The sequence below is a fragment of the Melanerpes formicivorus genome, unplaced genomic scaffold, assembly GCF_026170545.1.
Source record: "Melanerpes formicivorus ecotype bairdi unplaced genomic scaffold, bMelFor1.0.p_v2 SCAF_76, whole genome shotgun sequence".
Taxonomy (NCBI): Eukaryota; Metazoa; Chordata; class Aves; order Piciformes; family Picidae; genus Melanerpes; species Melanerpes formicivorus.
In genome coordinates, this window is record NW_027142428.1 from 746,772 (window position 1) to 759,904 (window position 13,133).

Consider the following 13,133-nt stretch of genomic DNA (forward strand, 5'->3'; position numbering starts at 1 on the left):
CAGGGAGTGAAGGCGACAGGGGCAAGTGTTCTGCCTCTCTAAGCGAGGGGAGCCCTCTCTGTGACTGTCAGACACACGCAGGTCTGTGCACAAAGCAAAGTTAGCCCCGCTGGTGAGCTGGCTGCTTTCTGACACTCCCATGCGGGAGGGCAAGCTCAAGTCATACGAAGTCTGCTGTGCTCTTTGTGAGCAGCCTGAGCTGGCCCCATCCAAACCTCCTCCTGTCCAAGCTGAGCTGTGCCAAAAGCTCTGAAGTCAAAGCGAGATGACAGAAATCATCAAGCAGAGAGCCTCTGGCTCAGAACTCTCCCTGAGTGGGAGAAGAAGGGCTGGTGCCTGACTATCAGGCAGAACCAAGTGTCAAGGGAGCACTTAAATTCCAGACACTGGAGACAGACCTGCGTCAGAAGTCTTGGTGTTACCCCTGGAGCACTGCCACCAACTTTAAACCAGAGCACATTCCAGCCCTGGTACCAGGGCTGTGAACTCACTCACTTGCTTTCCGTGGTCCCCAGGGTGGTGAGGACAGGGATCACTCCAGAACTGTGCTGGCAGGAGTCAAGCCAGGACTGCACTTACCTCTCATGCCTGTTCCACGGCTTCATGTTGCAGGAGGCATCTCGGAGCAACCCAGGGGAGTTATGTTCCTAACTGTAACTTTTTCATGCACTGCTGACTTAGGGCTAGGATTTTCCATACGTGGTAGGTGTTGACAGGTGACACATTCAGGTGGAGGGAATGAGATTTGATCATCAACTCTCCAGAGGAGAAGAGAAAGCGGGATGGGATGGGAAGGCAGTAGATTTCTGCTGTTTAGATCAACCAAACAACTGAAATCTGAAACCTGCCATTGGCTGGGCTCTGCTTGATCTTCAGCAGAGAACAAAAAAAAACCCCAAATCCTCCATAACTGTGACAAAGTCCTCCACATCCAGGGATTCTGCCAAGGCCAGGCTCCCCTTCAAGCCCTCATTCCTGATGCCAGAGTAACAGCATTTGTTTTTTTGGTACATTGAGCCCCTGGAGCTGCAATGAACAAGCCCACAGGAAGTTAAGACACTGCACTGGATTGTGGAATAAATCAGAACTTTCATTCTGGTGACTGCTGTATCAAAGAAAAAAAACCCAAAGCCATAAATTGCATGGGGACAGCAGCATGCTTCCAAAAGTGGGAAGCTCTGTGCCTGTGTGCCTAGAGGAAAGGCTGCTTTTTCTTTCAAAGATGATATAATAAAACCCAAAGAGGCAGTGGGAGAACCAAGTTTGCTAGTCCAGTAAGGTGGAGAGTGCCAGCACAAGCAGGTGATAGTGTGATGGGGGCACATGTCCTTAACCAAACCAAATCCCCATGAATTTATGCCTCCCCTTCAAGAGCAGCAGGCCTCTGACTGGGAACCATGGTCATGCTGCTGTCCACCCATTCCTCCAGCTCCTCTTGGCCTCCTCTGCCTGCCAGCCCACCCCAGAGAAGCCTTCCTTGTGATCAGAAACCGCAGTGGACTTCTGGTTCTTGGCTGCAGAGCTGCCAAGTAAACAGGCTAAGCACATCCAGTGATGGGAGCAGACACAGAGCAGTGACCCCAGCACTTCTGAGGACCTTTGCCAAGGTTGGCACTGCTCATTTTTTTCCAGCTAGAGAGATATGGGCTCAGAGTGCACATCTGTGATATATTCTACAGGGAAAACCAGAAAAGCTCTTTGGAGAAACTGTCCTCCAGGGAAGTATATGGAGAAGAAAGGCTGGACACTGAGAAGCTGGGTTAGTAGGAGAGGAGGCATTATTCAGAGTGGGAGCAATGAACACCAGCAAGAGCCAGCTGGGCAGCACCCAGGAAGGCAGGAATGGAGTTGTCCTGAGCAACCGATGGAGTCACCAGGAGGTCAAAAAAGGATGCTGAAGCAGCTTGGTAAACAGGCAGCAGCAGCACAGGCGTATGCAGTGAGTCCCAAGCAGGGAGGGGTTGGGGATCTCTGGCAGTGGGGTTTTTTTAATAGTAAAACTTGCTATGAGGGAAGAAAAGAGTCAATGTTTTGGCCAGGAAGAACAAACCTTTTAAATGCCGTGGGGGCAAGGAGCAGGGGTGCAACTTTCACAGATTAAACCCAAAGTAGGATAAAACCAAGCAAAAGATGAGAAGGGCAAGGGGCATCGGCACTGGCAGCAGCAAACTGCCCAGAGCCAGAGTGTCCATCTGACTGTGAGAGAAGGAAAAATCTCCAAGAGGGTGGGGAGGGAGGAGCGAAAGGGTTCTGTAAAAACCTGCTGCTTCTCAGTGTCTGGGGGAGGGGAAGGTTACAAATATCCCCAAGAAGCAGCTCCTGAGGTAGCTGTAGAACCTGTGTCCAGTTGCTGGAATTTTTCTACCCTGGGTGACTATGAAAACGAGAGAAACAAAGCAGAAGGGGCAGCTGTGGTAATGGGGGAAGGGGAGCGCACACCTGAGCCAGAGGACGTGCCACCCACTGGTGCCACACAGAAGCAGCAGGACACAAAGGCTGAGAGTCGCGTTCAGTTTTCAAACTTTATTTCAAATTACCCATGGTTTCCTTGGATATTAGCAACGTGCTCGAAGTTCACACTACTGGCAGAAGGCAGGCAATTTAAAATAAAGTCTACAACACTCAGACACATTATGTCACAGACTCAGCAATGCTGGAATGTATTTACAGGTACAGCACAGGATGAAGCTTTAAACCCCTCTCCTCTATTAATTACACGTTTACACTGTTCTCAGAAATAACAAAATTAGATTGCTTTGTAAAACATCACAATATCTACACAAAAGGGTTTTTTTTTTAGATGTCCAAATTCACCTCAGAAAGCCTCTGTTTCTAAAACATTTCTTTCCAAGAACCACTTAATAGTCAATGAAAGGGTAAAAACGCCACTCGCCCTCGTGTCACTACCCAGAACAACAGAGGGGCTCTGGGCGCTGTAAAAAGCTGTCTGATTTATTTTAGGCAGGGCTTTTAGGACAGCCTCCTCCTTCAGAAGGGGAAGGCCCAAACCCCAGCTGTTTTGCCCCAGCCACCAGAGACTGCTAAGTGCCCAAGCTGCTCAACCTGGAGTGTGTAACCTCACTGAGCCTCAAACCCTGCTCAGTGCTCAGCGTGGTCTGAAGGAAATGGAGTTGGTGTATAAACAGCAGCAAGCACAAACCACTCAGATGGATTCCTCCCACGTCCTCCAACACAAATTCCCCAGAAAGACAATTGTCCCTTCAACACATAAAATAGACTTTTATACATGTTTTCTTTAAAATACTCTTTTCATGGGATACAACAAAAATTGCACATAAATACACCCCAAAATCCCAACCCGGCTTGCAAACCAGAACTGAAGTTGTTCTTGCTATAATACATTAAATAAACCATAGGATGAAACTCCAGGTTTGGAATTCTGTCCTACACATCTGGTTAAGATTTAATGTTTGCCAGCATGGAAACACAGTATTATAAAAGTCAGACTAACACAACCACATAGACTGAAACTGCCAGAGCGAGCTGCTGTTAGAACAAAGTGATACTGGGGACAGGCCACCTGCCCAGCCATGCACCCACTGCTCCTCACAGGAGCAGCTGTGTGCGCCAGGCACCATCTCTTGCGGTTCTGGCTCAACTCCCCACCCTGTTAATCCCTAAAACCCAATACTAATGAAATGTCAAACTTTCACCAACCTGAATACTGGTAAGGTTTGTTTTTCCCACGTGCTGGAAGCTGGACTGGAGGAACCTCCCTGCCCCCAGTTCCACGAAGGGAATGGCTTTCTTAAAATGGGAATATTAAAACAGTCCACGAAGGGTGTGCTATTGAAAAGTTACCATGCTCCTGGAACAATACAAGTGACTTCATCTTGGAAATAACATGAAGTCAGGGCCCCTCTCTTTCAAATTATGTGTGGAGACACACACACAACAAACCCTCGTGGTCTGCACTGTTGGCTGCGAGTGGCAGAATCTTCCACTCAGCAAACTACAGTGGAGCCTTCAAACACTTTTATTACCAGCACTCCTTGCAAGTAAAATGGAGTGGAACTCAAGACCCACTTCAGGAGGAAAGTACATCTGTATGGAGCTGCTCTCTTCCTGTGTGCATTGCAAGTCATTGGTATTTTAATCCCTTGCAGGGCTCAGGGCAGTGCAGTCACCCTGTGTAAAAAGGTCTGTTTCTCAGCTGTGCAGTTTTGAATGCCCTTCAGGTGTTCATCTCCACTTGCAATGGGACCAGCCAATGCCAGTAAGAAGCAACTGGAATAATTATGTGAGATAAGGGATTCAACAGTCACCCCAAGGGACCTTGAAAGAAATACATGAAGCAAAACCAAACTGCAAATCAGAAGGGGAAAAGTCCAGCTAAGACCGGCCCCTGCCAGTGTTCCCATGGCAGGTTTACTCCTGCAGGAAGGACTTTCAGCTAGCCTGTTCTCATATCTTCTTCCTTTGCCCCCCTCTTGCAGTATTCTGCCTCAAATATGGCCCCAGATGGAGTACCTCTGATGCCCACAGTTGGTCTCAGCCCCCATGCACCATGTAGCATTAACATTCTAGGATGCTTTCAATTGGCCAAAACCTAACAAAGGAAATGCATGGGTGGAGAACTGCAGTTTGAAAGGTCCTTTTTTTTTTTTTTGGGGGGGGGGGGGTGGGGGGGTTGGAAACAAAAGAAAAAGAGAAAGTAATACTGTAACTGATCTGGCAGTGACCTTGGCCTCATCACTACACCAGAGCACACAGAGCAAGTCTTTGATTTGCAGGTCAACTTTCCAGCAAGATGCAAAACTTGTTGGCTGCCTCTCCCATTCCTGTACATTGAACTCCCATTTTTATGTTAAGGGAAGAGGAAGGAAGCAGTGGTAGTTCTGTAACACCAGTGCATCACTACAGAAAACCCAATGATAAGAGGCTTTATTTATTAAAGCCTTGCTAAACAACAAATGGAAGCTACATTTTTGCATCAGCTAGCTGCTTAGGCAATGTGCAGCCCACCTGTGGGAATTCAGCAACTGTGCTTTTGAAATGCTCAATTTCCCAGTGACTGGGATGCTCAGTGCTGACAGGGCCTGTGTGGGATGCTTCAGCCCCTAAGAAACATATGGCTTGGTAAGGGGTTTCTAATGATTAGCATGGCAGGCTGCAATCCCTCACACCGCACTGAAGATGCGCACATCGCTCTTGACATCAGCTCACCCTTTGACAAAGCTGCTGAGGAGCCAAACGCATTCCCCAGCATGACCAGGTGGGGAGGTGGCCAGAACGATGCAGGAGATTTCCCTCCACTTGTGTTGGGAAAAAAAATTCAGATCAAGACAGGTTAAAACCCAAACAGAAAGTGAACCTAGCAAGAATGCTAATGTGATTGGAAGGATTTCACCAGTGCTGGTTTTGTATCTTCAATTAAGAGCTTTTTGTATTAGTATTTATTTTTTGGGGAAAAAAACAAAAGTGGAGTATTTTTTTCCCTTGGGGAAAAAGAAAAGAAGGAAGAAAAAAGTAGTCAGGGATTTTCTCCTTCAAATTTTCTGTAATGGGGACAGGCCAACGCAAGGTACAGCTGCATGAAGTTCAACCCCTGTTATCAAACTCTGCAGGTTAGGATTGCGAGCTGCTATTTTTGTGTATAGATAACAGAAATAGTTGTTCTTGGGAGGCAAAGAAATTTCCTTTCTTTGAGCCCTGCTGGGAAGGAAAGAAATTTCATTCCCCATGTGCCCACTGCAGCCACAGCCGCCTTATTTTTTTTTGAGACAAATTCATTCCCCCAGGAATTGCTTTCCAAACTCTCCACCCATGTCTTCAGTCTGCAAGGTCAGTTTCTACAGCTGGCTCCAACAGCCACTGGAATTCCCTGCCCTCTTCCCAATTAGCTCTCTATATTTTAGTTTTATTTTTTAAATAAGGGGCAAAAAAAAAAATAATATTGATAATAAAAATGTGATTGGAAACTGTTGTGGTCTCCAAAAAAAATGGAGAAATGAAGTAAAACATTCCTGTCAGGAATCACGGGAACTCATTTCCTTAGAACAGAGCTCTGTGTGTTTGGATGCACTGCATGGGCAGTAAAGTCTTCAGGTCCTTCTGCTTAGCCAAGGTAAACCAAAAGATCTTGGAGGTCTTTACACAGCAGACAAGTGGTGAAGTTGCTGCTGCTTTGGGGGTGCCAGCTCCAGGAGCGCCTGGACAGTCACAGCTACCTGTGTCAAACCCTTCTCTTCTAAAATATGTAGAGGCAAACATAATTGCTCCTGAATGGGGAACAAAACAAAGACAGAAACAAAATGGATGAAAAACACTCAACTGAAAACAAAACAAAACAAAAAAAAACTTAAGCAAAAGGTGACTGAAATATGAAATGTTATGGACAGCCAGCACACACACAGGTATGAAATGAAACTCCTGCTTGTGACTAAAGAACCGTGAACATGACTGCTCAAAGGAGGAGGCCTTGGGGTAATCCTCCTGTTCCTTTGTTGGAAAATTGTACAACAGCTTGAGAAAGGATTGTGGGAGAAGTGGGGAAGAGACAATTGTCCTCTGCCCACACTGAAATGGCAGCAGTTTGTGAAACCACGAGCAGATGAACTTAGGGAAGCTTTGCTTCCATACGATGAAGCTGCTACAACACTGAGAAGGAGAGGAACCAAGGCTTCCACAGCTGCCTTTTTGAGGAGTCCTCATGCAGCAAGCCTGCTTCACTAGCTAATGAGGCAAGACCTGCTTTAAAGCCAAGAACGCAATACTAGCGTGTGCTATGGAAACTGTGTAACAAGCCTAAGAGAAAACACTGAGCTTAGAAGCAATTCTCATCTCAGGACACACGCTGCCCACCTGAAGTCCTTCTGTCTGTGCATCTGTGCTGGTACCTATTCATTACAAAAAGTCCTTGGAAGGCACAATAAAGCAGAAAGCTGTTTTATGGAAGAAAAAGGGAAAAAAAACCCAACCCAAGTCTTGCTTCCATGTATGACTGAAATCACCTGGATCAGACATGTAGGAAATGCCATTTCTGCTGTCCAAGGCAATGAGAAACCGACAGTGTGTTTGTAGGCAAGTGAACACCCTGTGTGATGTGTGAGTGTCTGCTGCCTCTTTACCTTCCACAAGCACCCCTGCTCAGCAGGCTACCTCAGAACCAGGCTAAGGAGTAAGAGTAACACGCAAGATGCAAAAAGAGGTTTCAAAGTGTTTATTAATAGTTGTGCTATTCTCAGACTAAAATGGATTTAAAGCCTCATCCTACATAAGTCCTTGGCACATCCTGGCCATCCTCACTCCACATCAGTCAGGATACATGTCCAACAGTTCCCTGGGTCTGTACAAAAGAACCCAAGTCTGTCCCTCCTAAAGAACTACGTTTTTCGCATGTTATTTCCACAGCAACCTGTTTTTCTCCACTCTTTGAACCTTTACTGATTGCTGATGTTAAAGAACTCCTTCACATACACAGTGGCAGCCAGTGCTCCTCCCACAATGCTCAGAGTGGGGAGAAAACCAATGAACCCAGACTGAAAAATGCTCACAGCAAGCCATCTGATCAGGCTGAGCTATACATTATTCTTCCAACAAGTTTGTTCCTTTGAAAGGAGTGTGCTTTTGGAGAAAACCCTTGTAAACTTGAGCAAATATGCCTTACCTTTTTTCTTATGTATGCATACAGATAAGGGGCAAAGCTTTGGAATGACTCCATACCACAGTCAGGACAAACAACATTGAAAAACTGGAAGGCACCGTTAGTGTGAAACCCCTTGCAGCTTTTATCACAGTGTTCATTAGAAGAGATTAAGAAACATAGGAACTGAGTTCATTTTAGTCCATACCAGTAAGCAGTGCAAAACAAAAAAAGCCTCTTCAAAAATAAAGCCATCTACCCCAGACAAAGGTCCCCTCTTTCCTTGATCATGCTCTATGTGATCTGGAAAGAGAGCATGAACTCCTCTACTTGCTCCTTTGTTACTCACTTTCAGTTACAAGAACTCGTGAGATCCATGTACGTGTAACACGTTTTTACTGGTAGTGACCACATTCACAACTAAACTCCTGTGTGTCTTAAACTGTGCTTCAGAGTTGTGGCCAGGTTAAGGCTGGAATGCTACCACCACTCCAGCCTGGCTCCCAAGCCATGTACTGTATTTTCAGATACAACAGAAAGATATTGAAAACACGTTTGGAACAGATGTGTGATTTAACACTTACCTGTCACTGGTCTCTGAGCAGAGCTCCTGAACTGATCTACACTCTAAGGAGACATGGTCTTTTGCACATCTTATGGGGACTGTCCTGAAGTTCAGAGGTGTCCCTGAGACATTAAAGCATTAAAGCACCAGGATGCTTTTCCTGGGGAGGGAAAAGCTTTGAAGCTTATGGAAGACTACCTGAGTTTTGTAAAACAGTGAAGAGTGATCACGCAGCCAGGACTTAGGCCCTGAAATTCTTTAGCATCTGACAGTATCCTTAAGATTTTTTGTCTTCTGTGCAGAAAACTTCTTTCAAAGCTGTTGAAGGGCTCAATTTCTCAGAAAATTTCCTGCTTTATCTGTTATGAAGCTCAAGTAGCTCAGGATTCACTGACAGTGATTTTAAAAAGCCTGGCTCAAAGTAATACACCAGAGTCTACAAACAGGAGAAATCAAATACTCTCAGAAACAGGACAAGGGACTGAGGGTAAGAAGATAAGTATCATTTATGAAGTCCTGTAGACAAAACTTACCAGACCATGTCTCCTAAGACTGTGAGATCTCATCAAGAACACTGACAATGAAAAAAAAACCACTTTGCATTCTTTAACATTTTTCATCAGATAATCCTTAAGCATTTTACCAACGTGGGTGCAACTCCCATTATACAGAAGAGGAAACTGAGGCACAACCTGACAAGGCAGTTTTCCCAGTGCTGTATTCATGCACCTGTGTGTCCTAATCCCAGTCCCTTGCTCTAGCCCACACTCAGCACTTCCTCCCTTATAGAAGCATGATAGCTGCTACATATGACACAGCAAATACAAATGTGAATCATGTCACAGACGGTCGTGTGGCTGCACCCATGTGTTTACTCATCGTACTTGTCACCTCTGTTCCATCAGTGGGAAAGAAATCACTTCATACACACAGTCTTGTAAAAACCAAACTCCTTTCCCAAGCACCAGAGTGATGGAGGGAGGAAGTGGCACCACTATCCTTCCGCTAGAGAAAAAAGACCCAGCGATAGAACATACAGAGCGTTAGCATTAGAGTACAGTAAAACACCACAAAGCCCCAGAGCTGAATGGAAAGGGAGACAAGACTGGATTCTTCTGAATCTGTCCCCAGGGAAAGAAGAGTCTCAACTGTTCTTTTAACGCTGAGGTTTAGCTGAAGAATGTCAGAAGGGGAACAAAGATTGTCCTGTCCAGAATGTGTGAGCAGGAAGGGAAAACAGACAGAAAAAAAAAGGTCAGTCAGTTAGCCATAGCAACATCCATGAAGCAGTCAGTCATCAGACATCTCAGATAAAACCTACATGTTCCAGAAGTGTTCTCTCACAGCTGGTTAATTCTCACAGAGGAATCTGCACAAGACTCCCATTGCACAAAACTCACTTAATGCAAATATGTAGTGTTCAGTGAGGTGCCTGTCACCTGTACAGCTTAAACATGTAACAGTCTCTGTTGTGAAAGACACAGCAATTTACACATGCCTTAGTGAAAAACATTTCTCTCCAGGGGAAATGAAGAGGCTAGAGGTTTCTGAGATGCTGCTGGCACTGACTACTCACCAAAGCTAAGTCTGCACATATATCTTAGTTAAGGAAAACAGTAGACAAGGGATTATTTATGTATAACCGATGCTTAAATGCAGTATCCTGCAGAAATACCTATTAGTAATTACAAGTTTAAATGCTCTGTAAGTACTCCCACTGTGCATATTTTCCCTCCCTTTCACACAGGTAACTGCTGTAAATCAGTGAAATCTAGATGCACATATCAGTCTGTCCAGCTGTTGGGTGCTTTTGATCCAAGGGCTTTAACCAGCCAAGTCCTACAGAAAGAGCTGTTCCATCGTGGTGCCTGTGACTGGCATTTTCTAAAAGCAGCCTTCCTCTTAGCAGGTATGTCTACATAGATCCATACTTTCAGAAAGCCTTTTGTTTCTGTAATTAGAACTGAAATGAAAAGAAGTATCTGCAAGCATCTTTTCAAGAAAAATATACTAGGCTGCCATGCCATTCTTGCCTGCAGGTATCTTATGCTCACATCTCAGTAGGTATGTAATGGAGACATGTGAGAACAACTTTGGAGGTCAGGTGGGGTTATTCCACTAAGATTTCCCAGAGCCACTCTCCTTGTGGCTCTTTCACATTAAAGTAAGAAATATGAGAAAACTAGGAGGGTGCTGGACAGTAGGTGTAGTAAATGTAGCAGAGTGAGGCTACGAGGGACTTAAATCTTGAGTGGCTTTTTTGTTTGGATGCTTTTAAACATGGATCCTTTCAGTGATCTGGACCTGCACTGCAGTCCCATAACAATCACATCTTCACATTTGAGGGAGCTATAAATAGGAAGGCTGGGATGGAATTGAACAGTTTTGCCCCAGCCAAAATTATACTGTGCAGTTCTGCTGAGGGCTAAAGGCTGAAAAAACAATGACTTACAACTCCCTACCACCTCCTAAGACAATTCACTGCTGAGTCACATGAAACTGGCAGGCAGCTCAACAGCTCTGCTACCCTAAAATCCCAGTGGTTCAAATGCCTGCAAGTGAAGTTACTTAAACCACCAAAAAATAACTGCATGACTGACTCTGGAACATTGCTTTTAGAGATAGCTGGGAAAGGAGTCACCAGGTCTACCTTTCCCTTTCACAACACAAAAGAAAGAAAACAGCACCTACAACAGAAACACTGATGCTTAGCAGTGTGAGAAACCAAATCAATTAATGCACTAGAAGAAGAATTAAGAAAAACATGGCACATATCAAAACTATTTGTACTGACACAGCTGCTGAGTAAGACAAAGTAGAAAGGACAGGACAGCATAAAACAGTGTAACTGGACTCAGATGGACTATTTTTTATGTTCCCACTTCCCGGCTCTTCTGCAGGTTTCACAAGAGGACAAGGAATACCAGAGAAAGATAGACTCTACCACTGGTACATAGCAAAGGAATTAGGATCTATGCAAAGATAGCTACCATGAGAGAAAGGCCACAAGTACTGTGAATTGTTGGTAAGACAGTAAAGACATTCATGTAAGAGAATCATTCTGAAAGAACGTGAAAAGCTTTGGGATAAAAATAACACATGCAAAAGGCCATCCAAATTTTAACCACTTTTTAGCTGTCAAATACCTAATATTGAGAAGATGTAATTGTTTTTATAGAATAGCTTTCAATTTCAAAGGCAAGACTCAAACTGCAAGAGCTGTTATGAATTTGAGGCTCAACAGTAAATGAATCAGACCTCTGATAAACTACCTCTGACTTCATTTTGCTCTGGAAGACAATGCAAGGTCACATCTGATCTGCAAGACACAGCTTATACCTGAACCTTCTAAGCATTTAATCATCTGGTTTTCATCCAATCTTTCAAAGAGGGTTTTATTTTCTGAGGCATCACACAAAACTGGTGTCAGGGTAGCTGAAATACGTACCTGAGGCACTCCAATCCTTCTGCAGGCTTCCAAGAAGTTCTCCACGTTTCGTCTGCACTTTGCCATCGTAAGCTTAGGCTGCAAGGAAGCAAAGGAGACAGGCACAGTGTGTTCTTAACTGGCAGGATTTTAAAAGACATTTATATTTTTTTTAAATTTAAATAATTTCTTAAAAATAAATCCCTTTGCCAAGTACCACATTAGACTGACACCAGCCTGTCTAACTGAAAGCAGGCTCTGGTAAAGTTTGCTCTTCATGAAAGCAAGCACGAATTTCAAAGCCGTGTTAAGAAAAGCTGAACGCTTTCAAGAAAAGGCAGTACTAAGCTGGGTGATATTTATCTACAAGGTGTTATGTAAAACCAGCTGGCACTTTAGTGACTAAAGTATGGCAACAACAACAACAACAAAAAGAAGATATACTTTGAACAAAACACACATGCACGGCTGCCACGCGGCGATTTCAGAGCAATTCTGTGTTATGAAGTAATGTGCAGTCTGTTCTGGATTACTATGATACAAAACTGTCTAAACATCAAACCCTACTTCAATTAACAGAGAGATTAAAAACAAAGGTTAGATGAAACCAGAAAATAATGGGAGAAAACTGAAGCTTGCTGCTTGCAAGCCTCTTGTAGCTGTGTTTGATGTAGCTGTTTGAAGGGCACTCGGTGCCATTTTTTTCAAGCAAGCTTTTTTCCCTACAGTTAGCTTTCACACCTCTACACAGACAGACACCATAGCACAGGCTCTGTCTTGGCCCTGTCCTAAAGACTGAGAGAACTGGGGCTGTTTAGTCCTGAGAAGGTTGAGAGGGGATCTTATTAATGTCTAAATATCTGAAGGGTGGGTTTCAAGTCTCATCCTGGTGGTGCCCAGTAAGAGGACAAGGAACAACAGGTACAGGCTGGAACTCAGGAAGCTCCACCTCAACATGAGGAGAAACTTTAACAGGCTCTCCAGAGAGGGTGTGGAATCTCCTTCTCTGGAGACTTTCAAAACCCACCTGGATGCATTGCTGTGTTGCCTGCCCTAAGTGATCCTGCTGTGGCAGCAGGTGGTACTAGATGATCTCTAGAGGCTCCTTTCAAGCCCTAACACGCTGTCAATCTTGAGGCGGCTTCTTTTCTGGTTAGAGACACAAGTGTCTGCTCCTCTGAACAAGCTACCCACAACCTATGTAGCAGTGGGTAACAGCTTTTATGGGTTCAGAATTTTTCTGTAAGGTTTGAGGCTTCTTCTGCTCTGTTCCTGCATTGTGTCATATTTCCCCACCAAGAAAGCAGGTTAAAAAAACTAGTGCTGAGTTCTTTCTAGCAAAGGAAAGAGGGAATATAAAGATGATCTTATGACTGAGGGATGACATGATGACTCTTCTGCTCCTGCAGCGGTGCAGCTAAGGGCTGCCTCTTCCTTGGGATTTATATGACAACGTCCTGATTTAATTCCTAACACAGAACATTCAACAGCACATAGAACCAGGCCACTGAAAGGACATTCTCAATGATGTAAGT

General features: G+C 44.6%; 1 protein-coding gene across 17 annotated transcripts in view; it reads right to left on the reverse strand.

The window, feature by feature from the left end:
* Positions 1 to 2,503: 2,503 nt before the first annotated feature.
* The window catches only part of LRCH3 (leucine rich repeats and calponin homology domain containing 3), a 69,183-nt gene continuing 58,553 nt past the window's right edge, over positions 2,504 to 13,133 (reverse strand). For 12 of the 17 annotated variants that reach the window (XM_068163987.1, XM_068163974.1, XM_068163983.1 and 9 more), the window contains 2 exons: positions 11,620 to 11,697; positions 7,169 to 9,377 (listed from right to left, as the gene is read on the reverse strand). In XM_068163987.1, coding sequence (XP_068020088.1) covers positions 9,177 to 9,377; positions 11,620 to 11,697 — 279 coding nt within the window. In that variant the 3' untranslated portion in view covers positions 7,169 to 9,176. Of the gene's footprint in view, positions 6,243 to 7,168; positions 9,378 to 11,619; positions 11,698 to 13,133 lie in introns of those variants that run through there. The other 5 variants (XM_068163984.1, XM_068163986.1, XM_068163980.1 and 2 more) reach the window with 1 other exon arrangement.